This window comes from Fulmarus glacialis, unplaced genomic scaffold (genome assembly GCF_000690835.1).
Source record: "Fulmarus glacialis isolate BGI_N327 unplaced genomic scaffold, ASM69083v1 scaffold22850, whole genome shotgun sequence".
NCBI classification, from domain to species: domain Eukaryota; kingdom Metazoa; phylum Chordata; class Aves; order Procellariiformes; family Procellariidae; genus Fulmarus; species Fulmarus glacialis.
Genome location: NW_009188604.1, coordinates 1 through 16,183, shown reverse-complemented (window position 1 = coordinate 16,183; position 16,183 = coordinate 1). Strand labels below are relative to the sequence as shown.

General features: G+C 37.1%; 1 protein-coding gene across 1 annotated transcript; it reads right to left on the bottom strand.

The window, feature by feature from the left end:
- Positions 1–420: 420 nt before the first annotated feature.
- Positions 421–13,447, bottom strand: LOC104069525 (polyhomeotic-like protein 3; the record flags this gene model as incomplete). The annotated part of the gene is made up of 8 exons (XM_009579326.1): positions 13,322–13,447; positions 12,390–12,548; positions 10,889–10,966; positions 9,128–9,286; positions 7,312–7,410; positions 4,420–4,660; positions 2,050–2,927; positions 421–571 (listed from the first exon to the last, which is right to left on the bottom strand). Coding segments are annotated over exons 1-8 (1,891 nt in total), but the record flags the coding sequence as incomplete, so codon positions are not given.
- Positions 13,448–16,183: the final 2,736 nt, after the last annotated feature.

Sequence of the window (16,183 nt, the reverse complement as noted above, 5' to 3'; positions counted from 1 at the left end):
GATCCCCTCGTACTCATACAGTATAATCAACCATTCCGCCAGCAACTTCTAATTGCTGACCCTGATTCTGCAAAATCAATCTTCACACCAGATCAGTCAGCATATTTTGCCCATATCACACAGCTATCACTTACAGATTAACTGGAGATGGACACTCCTGTTAATATTTTAGTATAAAAGAGCTCAAGTAAGTGTTTCCGTATTACACGTTATCCAAATACATATATAAGCTACACCTTTGGGACTGAATCATTCACTCTATCACATTTCTAATATATTTCATATAGTTTCTTTTATTTAAAAAAAAGATACCACTGAATTATAAAAAAGATAAAAATCATAGATTTTTATTTTAAAACATCAATAACTAGTAGAAGTTTCTAAGCGGAACAGCTACCTTAGTTTGACATTTGTTCTCACCTGACAACGGATCTTCTGAATTAAGAGCCTCTCCATTCCCCAAGGTTATGGCTGGTGGAGACAAAGTGGGTGGCGTAGGTGTTCTAGCCATATGGACACAATCTGATTCCTCGGGCATCTCTTCTTCACACACATTCTCCACTTGGTAAATCTGCATCCAACAAACTATTGCTTTAGAGAGATTTCCATTCTACCTTAATACCTTAAAAGAGTTGCATAAATACAATTTTTAAAATAAATTACCAGTTAAAATGTTAAAATATGCTAATCTCCTAATAATATACTAGTTTCCAAACTGCATACAAAACAATGAACTCTGGGGACGTCACAATGTCTATGAGAGCAAAATTAAAGTATTTTGTTACAAATAGCAAAATATAAAGAGGCACAGTTCTCCTATCAGACCAGAGAACTTGACTTTTTCAATGTCTTGTCTTTACAGTTTACTGTATTTTTATTTACACAAACATTTGTAGCTGTTTAAACAGTTCTGTAAAATGCAAGCTTTATAACATAATGACAAGCCTGCAAATTGTTCTCTATCTTATACAGCAGTGTAATCAAACTGAGTATTGCAGAAAAGTACACCAAGACTATGAAGCATTAGTGGTTATAAGAGATTATAAGGTATTTTCCTCAAAACTATTAAAGTAAATTCATGTGAATTACTGACAGCCAGTTTAGCAGATTAGGATGTAAAACACCACTTTGTCAAAAGCAAACCTGGCTTCTACTCTTTTGCTCAATCTCTACATGAAATATCAGAGAGTTGAGATTATCGTTACCCTTTTAATGTAAATTAAAAAAAACAGCACACCTTCTTCCTTAACCCGTTGGTAGCCTGAAAAAAGCCTACAGGAGCTGTTGATTCTTTTGCTCACGTTAATCTCATTAGCATGTTGCCACTAAAGCCTAGCAATGCCATCTTAGATGTCAGCATTATTTGCGTATCATTTTACTTTCACTGGACATGATTTTAGTTCAGTGTGAGTGAAGCTGAAACCTTCAGTTACAAACTGCAGACGTCTGAGACTAACATTGAACTAAATTAAATGGCAGTGATGGGGAACACTGAGACAGCATCAAAAATTCCCCTATTCTTTTATGAAGAGGACCTTTTCAACATTAGTACAAAATTAATTATCCAGAACTCTATTATCTTAATAATTTGCTATAAATTTGCTATACGCCTTCGCACCTAGTATAGAGATGATTCTCCTACTCAAAATTTTGATTTCCTATATGTTTGTATTAACATAAAGAGGTAAAAGCTTACAGTCCTTATGGTACATTTATCAAAATTCATTTTGACGTAATCCTTGACATATATTTACTTGCTTTTTTAACTGCTGCAATTTCATTAAGAGGTAAGATTTTAGGTCAAAAAGTTGCACTTTCATGATTCTTCATTGATATTCTTGACTGATGATCCATTACAAAAAGCCAAAAAAAAATCAGAGGAAAGAAAGTGTCTATTGTTTTCTTAAAACTCGTTTCTGTAATCAATAGGTTTCTTCTGGTCCTCTGTCTAGCACCTGGTTTGGCTCCCTCTGAAGTCAATGGGCCAGATTTACAGCTCTTTAGAGAAGCCGAGGATAAAGAATAAAGGACTGCAATATTACCACTTACCACTGGAGTTTCAATTGGTACCGATGGCTGCACCTGAAGATTCACTGCAACAGTCTGTGGTGGTGGAAGAGTTTGAAATGGCAGCTGGACCAAAGCTTCTGCAGCAGGAAGTTCTTCCTCAGAAACCAAAGTGTTTTGAACCAAAACCTGGCCCTGGGACAGAATTTCAGGCTGCACTTGTAAAGACTGCACAGACTGCAATGGCAGTTGTTGAATCTGGGTTGAAGATGTTGACAGCTGAGGAGGAGCTGCAAGAGGGATAGGTGTGGACTGCAAGGCTGAATATTGCTGGTGTGGTGTCGAGGACACGATCTGTTGGCCTGGGGAAACTAGGCTGGGCTGATCTACTGACCCTATATGTACAGCAGGGGAAGATGGAAGTGGAAGATGTGATGGAAGATTAAGTGGCTGTGCAATTGGTCGAACTGGATTGGTAGCAGTTTGCTGAGGAGCAGTCTGCTCTGGCTGAAGAGCTGTTGGCACAAGGGAGTTTGCCTGTGACTGAATAAGTGCTTGAGGGTGAATAATTATTGTCGGTGATTGACTAGGGGAGTGAGAAGGTGGAGGGGATACCACCACTGACTGCTGAGCTGACTGGGATGGAGTAGGAGACAGCGTTAGAGGTGAAGGATGGATGTGAATCGGTGAGCAATGAGACTGGACACTGCTGGAACCTGGAGGAAGACCATGGCTTGGGAGTGGTAGACAGTGCTGTGACGGCGGGGGTTCCTGACCCGAAGGAGTCTGAAATGCGATTGGCTGGACTTGCTGCTGCTGTTGCAATATCAGCTGATGATGGGAAATCTTTGGAGGTGGTGAATGAAGTGGGATCTGCTGATGTTTTACTAGAGAATGAGGTTGCAATGGAGAATATGAAGCTGTGATGGGGGGAAAAAAGGTGACAATTAGTATTTATTTCTTTAAGTCCAGAGAACATTATAAAAATACTAAAAGAAAGGACGTTTTTACTTTAAAGTAAGACCAGCACAACTTTTTCAACCCTTCGGAAGGGTTAGAAATATTTAGAAATATCATCTTTGACAGCATATAGTACACAAGAACAATTTATTAGGGGAATATGTCAATTTCCAAAGCAAAATGAAGCAATGAATAAAGAAACATAGCCATGCTTTTTACATATATATACACACATAAGTACTTTCTATATAAAAGTATCTACACTTAACTTTATGGTGCTAGTTCTAAGATTATTGTTGATCCAGCTTTCACTTATTTAAGAATTTCATGCAACTTTAAATGGATTTAACCTTTGCTTTGAAACAGACTGGAATGGAATAGATAAGCATGCCACAATCAACAGGATTTGTTGATAACTAAGTTAAAGTTTAGGTAATATGATTTTAAGAGACTAAACAAAATTCCAAGGGTTCAGTATGAATTAAAACCTTTCAAAGTATTTGCCTGAATTTGAACACACAAACTGAAAGGTATGAATCTAAACATAGTGCAGCTTCCAGAGATATCACATCACCTTTAAGTGAACTAGTGATTCACTAGTAATTCCTTACAGCACATGCACACATCTGCAAACCTCTTCTTGCTTTGTCTTTTCCACTTGAGAAAACTCATTTACGTTGTCTTTTTTATTTATTCTGCTAGCTAAGATGGAGTTTTTCCTTACAGAAGTGAGTTCTAAGACCATTAGGGCTCAATACCTCAAGAATGTCTGCCTCGCAGTCTTACTCCTTTTCTAAAAGCTGCCATTAAGCCAAACTAAATTCCACAGAATTCAGACCAATTGTCTAGACTACCCTTACTCTTTCAAAATAAGGAAGTTAAAATGCAAACACATTGCATGCAATGTAAATGCTATCCAACCAACTGCATGCTTATTTTGATTTATCTCTTAATACAAAATACTATGATTCTGGGGCACTATTACCTATGGATTTATAAAAGCACTTGATGTAAGAACATTCTGATGACACAGACAAGACAAAAAAAAAAAAAAAAAAAAAAAAGAACCACCAACAAAATAGATTTTGATGAGAGCAAAAGGCTTGAGGTGGTTTCAGCCTACATATTGCTTCCCAGAGACTGGGGATGACATGTCCTGACAATGAGACCAGTAATGAGAATCATGTTTGTACTGTGATTCAACTATGTATTGCAATTGCTATATTGTGCTAGTATTGTGATTTAAGAACATTGTTGTATCACTCTGCTAAATCAAAATCCTGTGTAACATCCAATATCAACAAATAAGTAAATTTACTATTAAACATCAAACTGTCTTCATGTGGAATATCTAAAAGAACACGGTCAGAGAGCATTGGACTCTGTCAGAACCATAACATACAAATTAACTTTAATTAAAATAACTTTCTTATAGCTCCATTTTCATCCTACCTGGTGTTATTAAGTGATGTATGCTTGATGTCCGCGTGACTGGTGTACTCCGACACTCTGCAGTTGGGCTCTCGCCTTTTCTATTGCTTTCTGAGGGATCTGGTTGGCTGCCCTTGGAACTGGTTACAGGTTTATTAGCGCACAGAGACAATGACTGAGTTTGACTGCTGCTCTTTGGTGGGCCATTCTGTGAACTTGACAATACACCCAACTTCTGACTGCGCAATGTCAAGTTCTGAACCTGGGAAATGAGCAAAATGTGAAAAAAACCAACGCATATAAACATCTGTGACAAAAATCCAGGCAAAAAAGCAAAAAAATAATGTTATGTAATGCTTCTCATCCCATGTGATCAAAATACAGGAGAAATTAAAAATCTGCATATAAAAGTATCTTTTAAGCCACAAAATTTAGAGAAGAATAGTGATCTTGAATTACTTCAGTGATAAAGAAAATACAGGAAAGTCTTTTTATCTTATTGAACTTTTAAAAGAAATGGAAATTGTTCATTACATTAATTTGAATTAAAACTTGCATTTTTTCTCTTTTATTGTGTCTTCAAAGTGAATGACACAAAGCATCTCAAGCAAATGCAATTTTATTTTTATACAGACGCTGCAGAAGTGCAGTGGTCTGTAAGTATGTTTGCAGAGACTAACACAAACTAAAGCCTTGGGTAGTCAATGGAACCAGAATCTGCTGTATGTTATCCATGTCTTAATAAACCTGAGCCCTTTATTTCTACAGCAATATTAATGTACCTTTTCATCATGACACCTCCAATGTCACATGAAACAAAAGATTTGCCTTCTGAAATGTAAATCAGTCAGTGATTATTTTCACTAATGTCTGTTATACCACAGCAAGATTCTGTGCAGAATGATCCCAGCTTTCCAATCCTATGTGCTGAGCTAGAGTTTTATTTTCAAGAATAACGACTACCCTTGTAGTACTGGTTTACATCACACTTTACATGAAAAAGACGACTAATTATTATGACCATCCACTGTTTTGATTACATAATCCCCTCCTCATTCAACAGTTAGTACTTGTGTAACGAACAGCTAGTTGACATTTTATTTCTCACCTTTCCGTGTTACCACAGGATGCATCCAAATCCTGTTCTGAAGACAACAGTATTTGTTTCCTTATTGGCATGCATGAGGCATTTACTGCAATCCTATCTCTGTGAGTACAAATCAACCTTCAGCACACCTTAACAAATAAGATAACTAATCTGAGATGTTCAGGTCATACACGAGGGGGACGCATATGAAAAGTAAAAGTACAAAAGCAGAAGGGAAGAATAGTAAGTAGGAGAGAAGTGTCAGTTCACTAACAGTTCATGTTAGGCGTGCCATTGAGACACTGCTAATCACTGATGAACTTCTGAGTTTCTCTGATATTTCTACATGGAAGACAATACTGTGAGATCACCACACTATACCTTCACAAACCTCTTTGCTAAGTGTAATATACACATCTATGTATATAACCAAATGCATTTTTTTGTTATTAACTGGCATTGCCTACTTGCTCAGGTTTGCTTATATGGTAAACAAAGACTTTCTCTAAACCCAGCTGACTGAAACCCTAAGGACATATTTATCACAAGGTAAGAAAATTAAAGTGTACCAGTGTTAAAGCTTTTCCATTGCCTCACTGACTACGGATGAAACTGGATCTTTACAATGTCACTGCTGCTATAGAAACTACCAGACAACCAAGGTTAACAACATCTGGCAAAAGGGCAGTACTGAACATTGAGAGAGGAGAGGAACAGCTTGAGTTTGGCAGGATCACCACAGCAGCTCATCTGACTGAATAATGCTCTATGGTCTGGGGTGAGATTCTACTGTCCCTCTGCAATGATGTCTCAGGAAGTTGCACAGCTGGGCAGACTTGTGCAAAGTGGACCTCCAAAACCCTGATGTACAGAAGGACCAAGACTGTAAAGTGATATGCTTTATTGACATCTCTACCTTGAATGTAAAAAAGACAGAGATACAAATGCAAAAAGAGCTGCTAGCCTGTCCAGTAACCTCTGTGCACTTTCAAACTTGATCTGCAGAATCTGGAGGAAAGAGAGGCAGCTGTGATAAAAGCTAATGAGGCGTAACAACTCCAAGACTGAAGGAGCAGTCTGTCTTTTCAACAAAAGCTCAACTGATGAACTTAAGATTGTGAGCTTGCTCAACAACATCCTTCATAAATACACAGGTGGATTCCAGCAAGCTCTGCCCGCCTCACATACCCACTGGAAAAGCAAAGGGAAGGCAAGCTTCAACGGTTTGCCATTATCTCAGAACAGTGACACATCTTTAAGGTCTTCAAATCTATTAGAATCTTCTGAAGAGGTCATACATAAGGTCAGTGAACATTCTACTGGTATAACTTACTTGGATTTCCAAAAGGTTTCTAAACCTAAAAGGTCTGTTTATCAAAGGCTTTTAAATAAACTGCTAAGACAGAAGATCTCTCATGAGAGCATAAATTTGTTAGATAAATGTTCACTTTTCATAGTGGAAGACTGTGACTAGTATGTTCTGTAGTGATCTGTGCTACGCCGTGTATTTTTGCCAGATGATATATAAATATGTTGAGCAGTGAAAAGGTGATACAAGTTCAGCTGATAACATGAAGTTATTCAAGGCAATAAAGATGAGAGCTAATTACAAAGACCTAAAATGTCATATCCAGGATCCAAATTTTACATATAACATAATCACCTCTAAATGTGTGATCATGGCAAACGGAAGACACTGAAGTTGTACATAACCAGTATCCATTAGTAGTTTTCATAAGCAAGTAAACTTAAGCACAATGTTTCCTTACTTTTCAGTTTTGGCCCACTCTACTGGACATACCTTTAATAAATTTACGCAAACTCACCTGAGTAGCTGCAGACTGACAGGAAGATGAGGAAGATGATGAGACAACAGGAATGTCAGACTGGACAGCAGCCACAGTGGTCGCGGGAGTAAAAATAAGCTGTTAAGCAAAAAAAAAAAAAAATCTGATAACAGACTGAAACTTTGAAAATATGTGAAAGAAATGCACTATTTTAAAGAGAGACATGTAACTTAGAAGCTGTACATCACTACATGTAAGATTTACTTTTTTACTTTTAGATGAACTTACTCAAAGAACAATTTATCATGGTAGTTTAAGTAAATAAAACTAAAAGATGATAATATAAAATAAATATAACAATGTAAAATATTTGTTCATATACATCATCTTTCATACAAGCATTTTCTAAACAGAAACTAATAGGGTAAGTTTCTCTCTTGAAACTGGTGTGTAAAGCAATTATGCAAATAAGCATGGGATTTGACATTGAAAGTCTGCATGAAAATTTAGTGTAAATGAATAGGAAAACTCTATCAATAATCCATGGCATTGAGAGATTGCTACTACAAAAATGTAGTCATCCTCATACTGCTTCATCTACTAAGTTGTTAACAGATATTGAAAGGCACTGACATGAACTGAATTTGTAATTCCTGTTCTGTTAAATAGTACTGGGTGCATTCAGCACCTAGCTTTTCTTACAAACCAGAGACTCAAGAAATCCTTTCACTGACAAATGGATAAACAGGTGTTTGATCTTTAAATCCTTATCTTCAAGTTGTACTACTTTTTCAATACACATGTATGAAAATAGCCAAAGAACAAACTCGACATAGCATAACAGCATTGCTGTGCGTGCCTAAGAAAAATCTCAGAAAAAGAAACAAAGGATCACTTTTCCCAAATATACTTTATGGGTGCAATTCCTGCAAGAACTCATGCCTGCATCTAATTTCATATACCACTGCAGTCACGGACCTCTGGCTCTGAATCTCAGTGTAGCATAACAGTGACTCTTCCTGTTTCATATAGTTGAACATAACACTCTAGAAAGCTCTGGTCATCAACTCACACAAGCCATAATAGTGTCTTTGGTCTTTACCAAGTGCTGATTGGTACCTGAGCATTCATGTACCACTCCAGTAATTTCTATGAAATCCCACACAGATTGTAAGGTTCAATTCATGCGAAACTCACTTGAGAAAGTATTAAATTTAAAAAAAAAAACAACCAAAAAACCAAAACACTAAACAGATTTTTCAAAGTTGCCCATTAGGAAATGGAAATGCCATATTGACAGGAAATTGCAAGAATATAATGAGTTTCACTGATTCCAAAGAAAATGAAACTGTATATCTAACTGGAATTCTAGATACAATAATGCAAAGAACAATCTTAGTTAAAGAGAAGAAAATTTTAATCAAGAGTCAGAACTCTGAATGTTACCAGTGCATTAGAAAACAATCTACCTTGAATATAGACAGACTCCAATATTTCCTTCTATGTAGCCAGAAAAGACAGGTGCTCTTTTTCCATTTTTCCCGTGTTTGATCAATTTAATACGTGTAGTACGACCAGGCTAAAAACACTTGAGCAAACTTCACCAGAACTAAGCTACAGCAATTCTTTTACTTCTGATGTCTACAGTGTTTCAGAAGATATGTATTCACAAAGTAGTGACTAAATTCTCAATGCTATCTGAAACTAAAGAAAAATATTTATAAATAATTTATAGAAACAAAATAAAAACTGAAACGGTTAAGGTGGGGCTTTTTTTGGGGGTGGTGGTGGGGGTGGGTGTGGAGACAACAGGGACGGACCAAAACCAAGCTTAAGAATTGTAATCAAAACTTACCATTTGAGCTCGTAGATACATTTGAGCCTGGCTTGCACTCAGGGTTGGAGAGGTGCTCCCCAGCAACATAGTCTGTTGGGTAATACTGCTGCTGGTGGTGTTGGAGGTCTGTGAACGGCTTATTATCTGTGCAGGTGTAGGAGAGGTGGAGAGGTTAATCTAAGGAAACAAAAATATTGCTTCTGTCATGGAAATTCATTCATCCTAGGGTCTAAAGCCAGAAAGCCTTTGACAAAAATGGCAGGGGCAGTTGAAATCTTTGAACTGTAAAGATATCAAAAATATATTGAGCCAATCATCACAAAACTGGATTCTGGCAAGATTTTACATTTTTATTCTTAAACTGCAAGCAACCATGTAGCAGTAAATAATAAGAATCAGTTACGAGTATAAACAATGATATTATGAAGTCTGAAAAATATACCTCATAGAAATATACATTTACAGAATATGTAGCATGAGCTTGCAATATGTTAAGAAAAACACCTGAATTTTAATATTTAAGCATCTTTAAATTTATATTTAATTTATTATGTTATCTGACTGGACTGATATCTTCTGTTATGCTTGTTATGCAACCTGATCAGGACACTTCTTTGTGCTGCCATAGAGGGACTTTGATTCCTCATTCTACATATGCACATTTTAAAATGACTGGAAACTAAAACTTTACAAAATTTCATATTAAATGCTCCTGAACAATTGCTCTTTAGCATCTTCTCAAACAAAAGCTGTTGTGTTTTTGGTTTGGGTTTTTTTCCTTTTTTTTTCCCCTAACCGGTCTAACAGAGTTAAGTGCCCAGCTCTTTTTCGTCACTTACTCAAAAAGATTTCCTTGAAAAATCCCAGCCCAATTATTATGTTAATTTAACATCTTTAAAGACTTCCCCTCCTAAATTTAATGAATGAATGATTTTACTTTTAACAACTATAAGCCAAAGCAATGCTATGAGAGCTTAAAAAAAAAAATACAGTTAAATCACTGAAGCTATGCACTGAAGTCACGAACAGCTCGCGGGCATGATTAATAAGCAGGATGTCTGTAGGACTAACAAAGTCCTACTCAAGACAACTGTAGAACTGTACATAAGAGACTGAGCAAATCACATGTCTGAAGATGCCGCTTAAAGAAATACAGCATGAACTGAACACAGAACTGCTAATAACTGAAACCTGAGCACATGCCTAGAATATGGATAAAGTAATTGAAAGTGCATAGAAGATGCATGATAAAAGATGATAATCAATAAAAGAATGAATGCTATAAACATTTAATCAGTTTCATATATATATATATATGTGAGCGTTGACTTGGATTCTTTAAATTTGGTGCTCTTTAATCACTGATACGCAGTTATGATTTTAACCTACAATAGTACCCTGAATAAAGAAACTAATGTGAAAAATCCAGTAAGAAATCATGTAAGAGATGAAAGCTCAGGGAGTGACTCCTGCAGTGGTCTGAACAGTCATTAGTGCTTGTGGAGTGAGCAGCTGCCCCTCAGAGCACCAAGAGTGGGCTGGAACCGGGGAAGCCTCCAACACTGGCGAGCAACGATAGCGGCTGGCAGCATGCATCAGGTGGATGCTGGAAGCGCAGCCAACACTTACTACACAGTTGTCATACTTCTACTTACTGTTTCTGCAATATTAATTTTAACCACACAAATTTAAATACTAAAATCTTTTCTGTTTTTCCAAGTAGTTATATAATAACCAAGAGAGGTTGATAATGGATGGAGGGCTTTGTTCGTTACGTACCGAGGTCTGCGACATGCTTGACTGCTGAGTGACACTCCCAGTGGGGGAAGTACATTGCCTCCCACCTGACAGGCTTGCCTAAATAGCAAGAATATGTGTCAAATATTGAAATCAAAAAGTGTTTAAGTGATGTTCATATTATTGCATAAACCACCAGAAACATCCCTCTCTAACCATTACCTTTTCTCTGAGTTAACAGTAAAAATGCTTTACCCAGTGGAATTAGTTTTCAGCAAAGTGCACTCTGCACTATGGAATGCCAACTGCAATGTGCTAAATGCCTTGAATTCCTACCCAATTTCAGGCACTCAGATTCTTGTACATCAAGACTTGAAGAAAAACTATCAGAGTTAAAGTCTATCAAACTGTTAATGATGGAGCTAACTGATCAGCTCACTACCTATGGTGCTCAGAACTTAAAATGTGACATCATTAAAAACCGTCATTATTAAAACTCACATCATAATTTTTATTATGATTAGAATCCTCTAAAAATAAAAGAACACCCTCATATTCTAGAATGATAATTTATGTATGCACATCTGTGTCTATAGTATCTATAACAGTATGCTATTCCAGCCCTTCAGATGAATACAGGGACAGTGATTTAGATTTCTGTATTAACAGACTGCATACCAAAACTTCTTAGCCCTCCCCAATCTGATTTTCTTTGCTCTGTCTCGGTAACTGTACATGCACACACAAATCCGTCACAAAAAGATGACAAATCAATATATTACCACAATCTAATGGAAAAGGTATAGAAGAAAAAGCCAGGAGCATAGAAGAGTCAGTCCCAGTTCTGACCACAAACAGCTATATCCCTGAAGTCTTTAACTCCGTTTTAGCATTTCCATGTGTAAAATCATTAACAACCATCTCTGCAAGATAGTATTCTCAATCCAAGGTCAACTGAGGTGAAAGGAAATCTTTCTACTGCTTGAGTTTTTAAAACGGGTCTCCTCCAGTGTTCACTAATGTTAAAAGCTGTGCTTCAGAAATGAAATGTCATTTACTTCCTACATTTCCACACTCAGGGTTAAAACTGAATTTTGCCATTACTTATAATGCAGCCAGATGTGTGGCAAAACACACTAAGATATCAGATGTTCATTATTTCTATTTGATTTCACTAAGATACATTGCTATTCATTGCTTTCCCCATCAACTTTTAGAGAAAATCACAGGATGAAGATTGAACTAGTCTATTTTTAATATTTATTTTATTACTGTTTGATGATTTACATGATGCATTATAATGTATGCAATAAAGCATGGAATGGTCGCCTACTGGAGCATCTATAACACTGGACAAAATCCTCCAAATAGTTTGGAGGAAGATACAATTTAAAATAACAAAGTCATTAAAATGTAACAGTGAATTATTGTGAGGCATTAAGCTCAGGCACTTAAGCTGTTATTATGTTTGACAATGCTCTAGAATTGTAGTCCTACTCTAGAAAGTAGTACACCATTCTTTTTCAGCAATCTTCGCTCTCACCTGTGGTACAGTTGCCAGACTCTGAAATTGGGTACTGCTTAAGTGCTGCTGCTGCAAAGCAGCAGTCTGCAGCATTAGATGCTGCTGTTGGGCTGCATACATCTGCTGGAGGTACTGAGCAGCTGAGCTAGGAGGACGATGCAAGGCCTGCTGAATAACCTGTGATGAATCAGTAGGTAATTAATTACAATTACAAAGTACACACCATGCTGACATGATGCTGAAGTTTACCTTTACAAGGAAATAAAACCAAATAAATTCTTTTCACACCAATTATGTAATACTGAACTTGCTCCATCACTGTTTTCAACCAAGTCACAGAATACAGTCAACATAAATATATCCATGTTTTCAAGGAAAGCCTGACAATCAGCTGACAATACAGCATCGTTCATAACGCAACATCCAAGTCTCTTAGGTTCTTGTCAACAAGTCCTACATTAATGTTCTGCTTTTTGAAAGATCAGGATAGCGTAAGAGAGACTCAATTATCAAACCCAACAGAATGGACCATACAGAGGAGACCTAATTTAAGGATCAGCAAGAGGGGGCTGGATCCAAAGCAGCAGTTACACACACAGAGATGCCTCTGGATCCCTGTAGTCAATGCTGGTCAAACGAACAGCTTTATTTTGCATTATTTTGTAAAGGCTTATGTTAATAATCCATACCCTTAGGGAATGGTGAAAAAACTAAGCTTTCTAGCATAGCATTTCCCCCTCCCTTATTTGGGAGGCAAGCCTGTACCCTGCACTATTCTGAAGTGATCCGATACCCTTTGATAAACAATATCTTCTGAAAACCAGTAAGTCAGATATTGAGAAAGAAGACAGCAATTAAGAATGGAAAGTTAATCTCGTGTAAAGTATTGTGCAATGCCTGTATTTGAGAGCACTGTACAGCACAGGAAAGAATCTCTCATAGCCCAGTACCTGGACGGCATGCCTGTCAGAGCCACTGTAGACAGATATCTGCGGCAGCTGTGTCCGGGAAGTGGAGGTGGTAGTGATAGTAGTTGTAGATGCAGAACATGTTGTTGTGTTTGGTTCATTCTCCATAGCTGTGCAGTGTTCGTCCAGCCTGGCAGAATTGAAATAAAAGTGGATAGAATAATGGACAATTTTCAAATGAGTAAGTTTGTAGGATTTGCTATTACTTGGCAGTCATAATCTTCTAAGATCCATCAAGAGTAGCAATAGGTGACCAATTTAGGAAAACATGCAAGATTTCCAGCAAGCTACACAGGAGTACTGCCGCATCCCTCTTCCCCACAGCATAGCACAGAAACTGCTGGCTGACCATTCTGTACATTCAGCAAAATGTTCTTGGCAAAAATCACTGGTGGCATGCTCTATTTGGAAAGAGATGGAAAGGATATAGAGAAAAATGCTTCTACTTTTTACAGCAATGCCTCCCAAAATACAGCAACAGTCAAGGAAGAAACTACCTATTTAAGCATCTCTGAGGATTCCTCCCCAGCCTTATGAGACTTCCCTCTGTTGCAGAGTACAACCTCTCTCCCAAAATGTCACCTTTAAAACTGAAATGAATCACATATCTCAATATATGAGGGGTGTTTACGTTAGTTACTTTTTCAGTATTAGTATTATGATTAACAGGAAATAGCATAGTTGCTGCTTATTGCTCTTAAAAGGATGTTAAAAAAAACAGGTGGGGAGAAGATGTGTTTCCTTCCTAACAAAGAAGCGCTCAGAAAAACAGTAATTGAGAGAGCTGCAATGTACTAGAAAAAAAAGCAGCATTGCCAAGTGCTTAACAAACCGCCCATTGGATGCTGCATCAAACAGGAACATAATTAGGAGTTTCAACTCATGCAGCTGAAAGCAGAATGCAATGCTGGCAGGCTGCTACCATCACCTCTCAAAACATGACTACTTTGCAAGTAGAGAACCGCACCTGATGCTGTAGCTCCTGATTACTTGCAATAACTAAACTTTTAATAGATACTTGGTCACCTAAGGATGTCACGCCTATCATTGTATTGTATATCTGCATGTGTTTTGCCATCAAAGAAAATTCATGCCAATAAAGCATGCTTTAAAAGCAGAGATCCCTACTATTAGAACTGAAGAAAAAATATGGCTTTGTTGTTAAAAATTCAGATCTGTTGTGCATTATTGATGCCATTTGTCTACTTACAAGAGCACAAGTTACCTTAGAGCACAAGTTAACACACATGGTTAACTACTTCAATTGCAATAAAAACAGCATCACTTCTAAAACCACTTTACATTAATCTCACATAATGCTAATGAAAAGTACCTTGAAAAAAAGTCCTGTCTCCTCCAGAGGACATTAAAAGCACATCAAAATATTTACACCTACAACTTGTCTAGCTAGTTCTAGCAGAGTTATGCAACCAGTTAAATTAGCCTAAGAAAACAACATTGCATGTTTAATTTCCTTCACTCTCAGCCATGTTTTAGATGTATTATTAGCGAGATGTGCAAAGTATCCCACTCTACTAGCTATTCCATCACAAGTTCACCCCATGAGAGCTGTTAATCCTTTAGCTGAAAGTGTCTCATTTTCAAAAATAATTTTGTCATTGCCCAAGTTGTGACCGCAATGGATGTACAACGAAAACAGGAAAGAGGTCCTACACGTTCGTTCAGCGCGGCCTGGCTGATCTCCAGTCCTCCTCTAACACCTCACTTGGAGCCGATACGAGATGCTTACTTGCCACCCCTCAGTCCTACCGCAACGCAAACACCACGCAGTACAGCGCTAACACGCAGACATAATGTGCCCTCTTTCGGCTGCAGGAACAGGAAGGTGCTGCAACAGATGACACTTGTTAGAAACCTCTCCTCTCTTTAAGTGAGAAGTGGGATGTTTAAGGGAGAAGACGAAATACATAAAAAGTGGTTGTTTTTCAGAAGGAAACAAAGAATCCATTACAATTTAGCAGATGGATGTTTTATGACAGAAAGCATAAAAACCATTACAGACTTAAAATCAGACTGCCTTTACAGCATTGCTTTCATTTATTTTACAACGCTGTATATGCAGAGACCACTTCTAGTTATAAAAAAAAAATCTCAGGTACAACTGAAAATAATTTTCTGAAATTGTTCATTGAGCACTCAACAATATCAAAAAGGCAAAACTCCTAACTTACAGTAAAATTAATTTCGTTACATATTGAGGAAGACCTTACAATGATGTTGCCTGTGAGCAGCTTTAACTCAAAAGAACCTCTGTCATACAAAGTTTTAGAAAATGCACTAAACTCTGACTTTAAACAACCACTATGCATTTAAGCAAGCCCAAAATACAAAGCCCAAAATACAAAGCACAACAGAAAACTTATATTGAAAATAAGTATTTATTCAAGCAGTAACAGTATGAGACACCACATAATTTCAAATTACACTGTGCATAATGTAAATATTCGGAAGTTTTGTTCTCTTTATATTTTTTGGTCAAAGCAAATACCTAAAGTAAAAAAAATACCTGCTATTCTATACCAATAACGTTAAACTACTATCACAGCAGATACGTATGTCAGTACTCATGTTTTAGAAAGTTTGACTTTTGGTAAGTGTCATGGTAATAACGAACACTGCTGACAATCTGCAACCATAACTAGTATTTGAAAATAGGTATTTTTTAAACATATATGGTTTATTATTATTCTTTCCATTGATGACCTCTCCTTACAACTCCAAAGGCACGAAACACAGACAATAAATTAAGATTTCCTCCAAGTCTAATCCCTACGGGCATTTTTGTACCCTACAGGTATTTTGAAGGCTCCGAAATAAATCCTC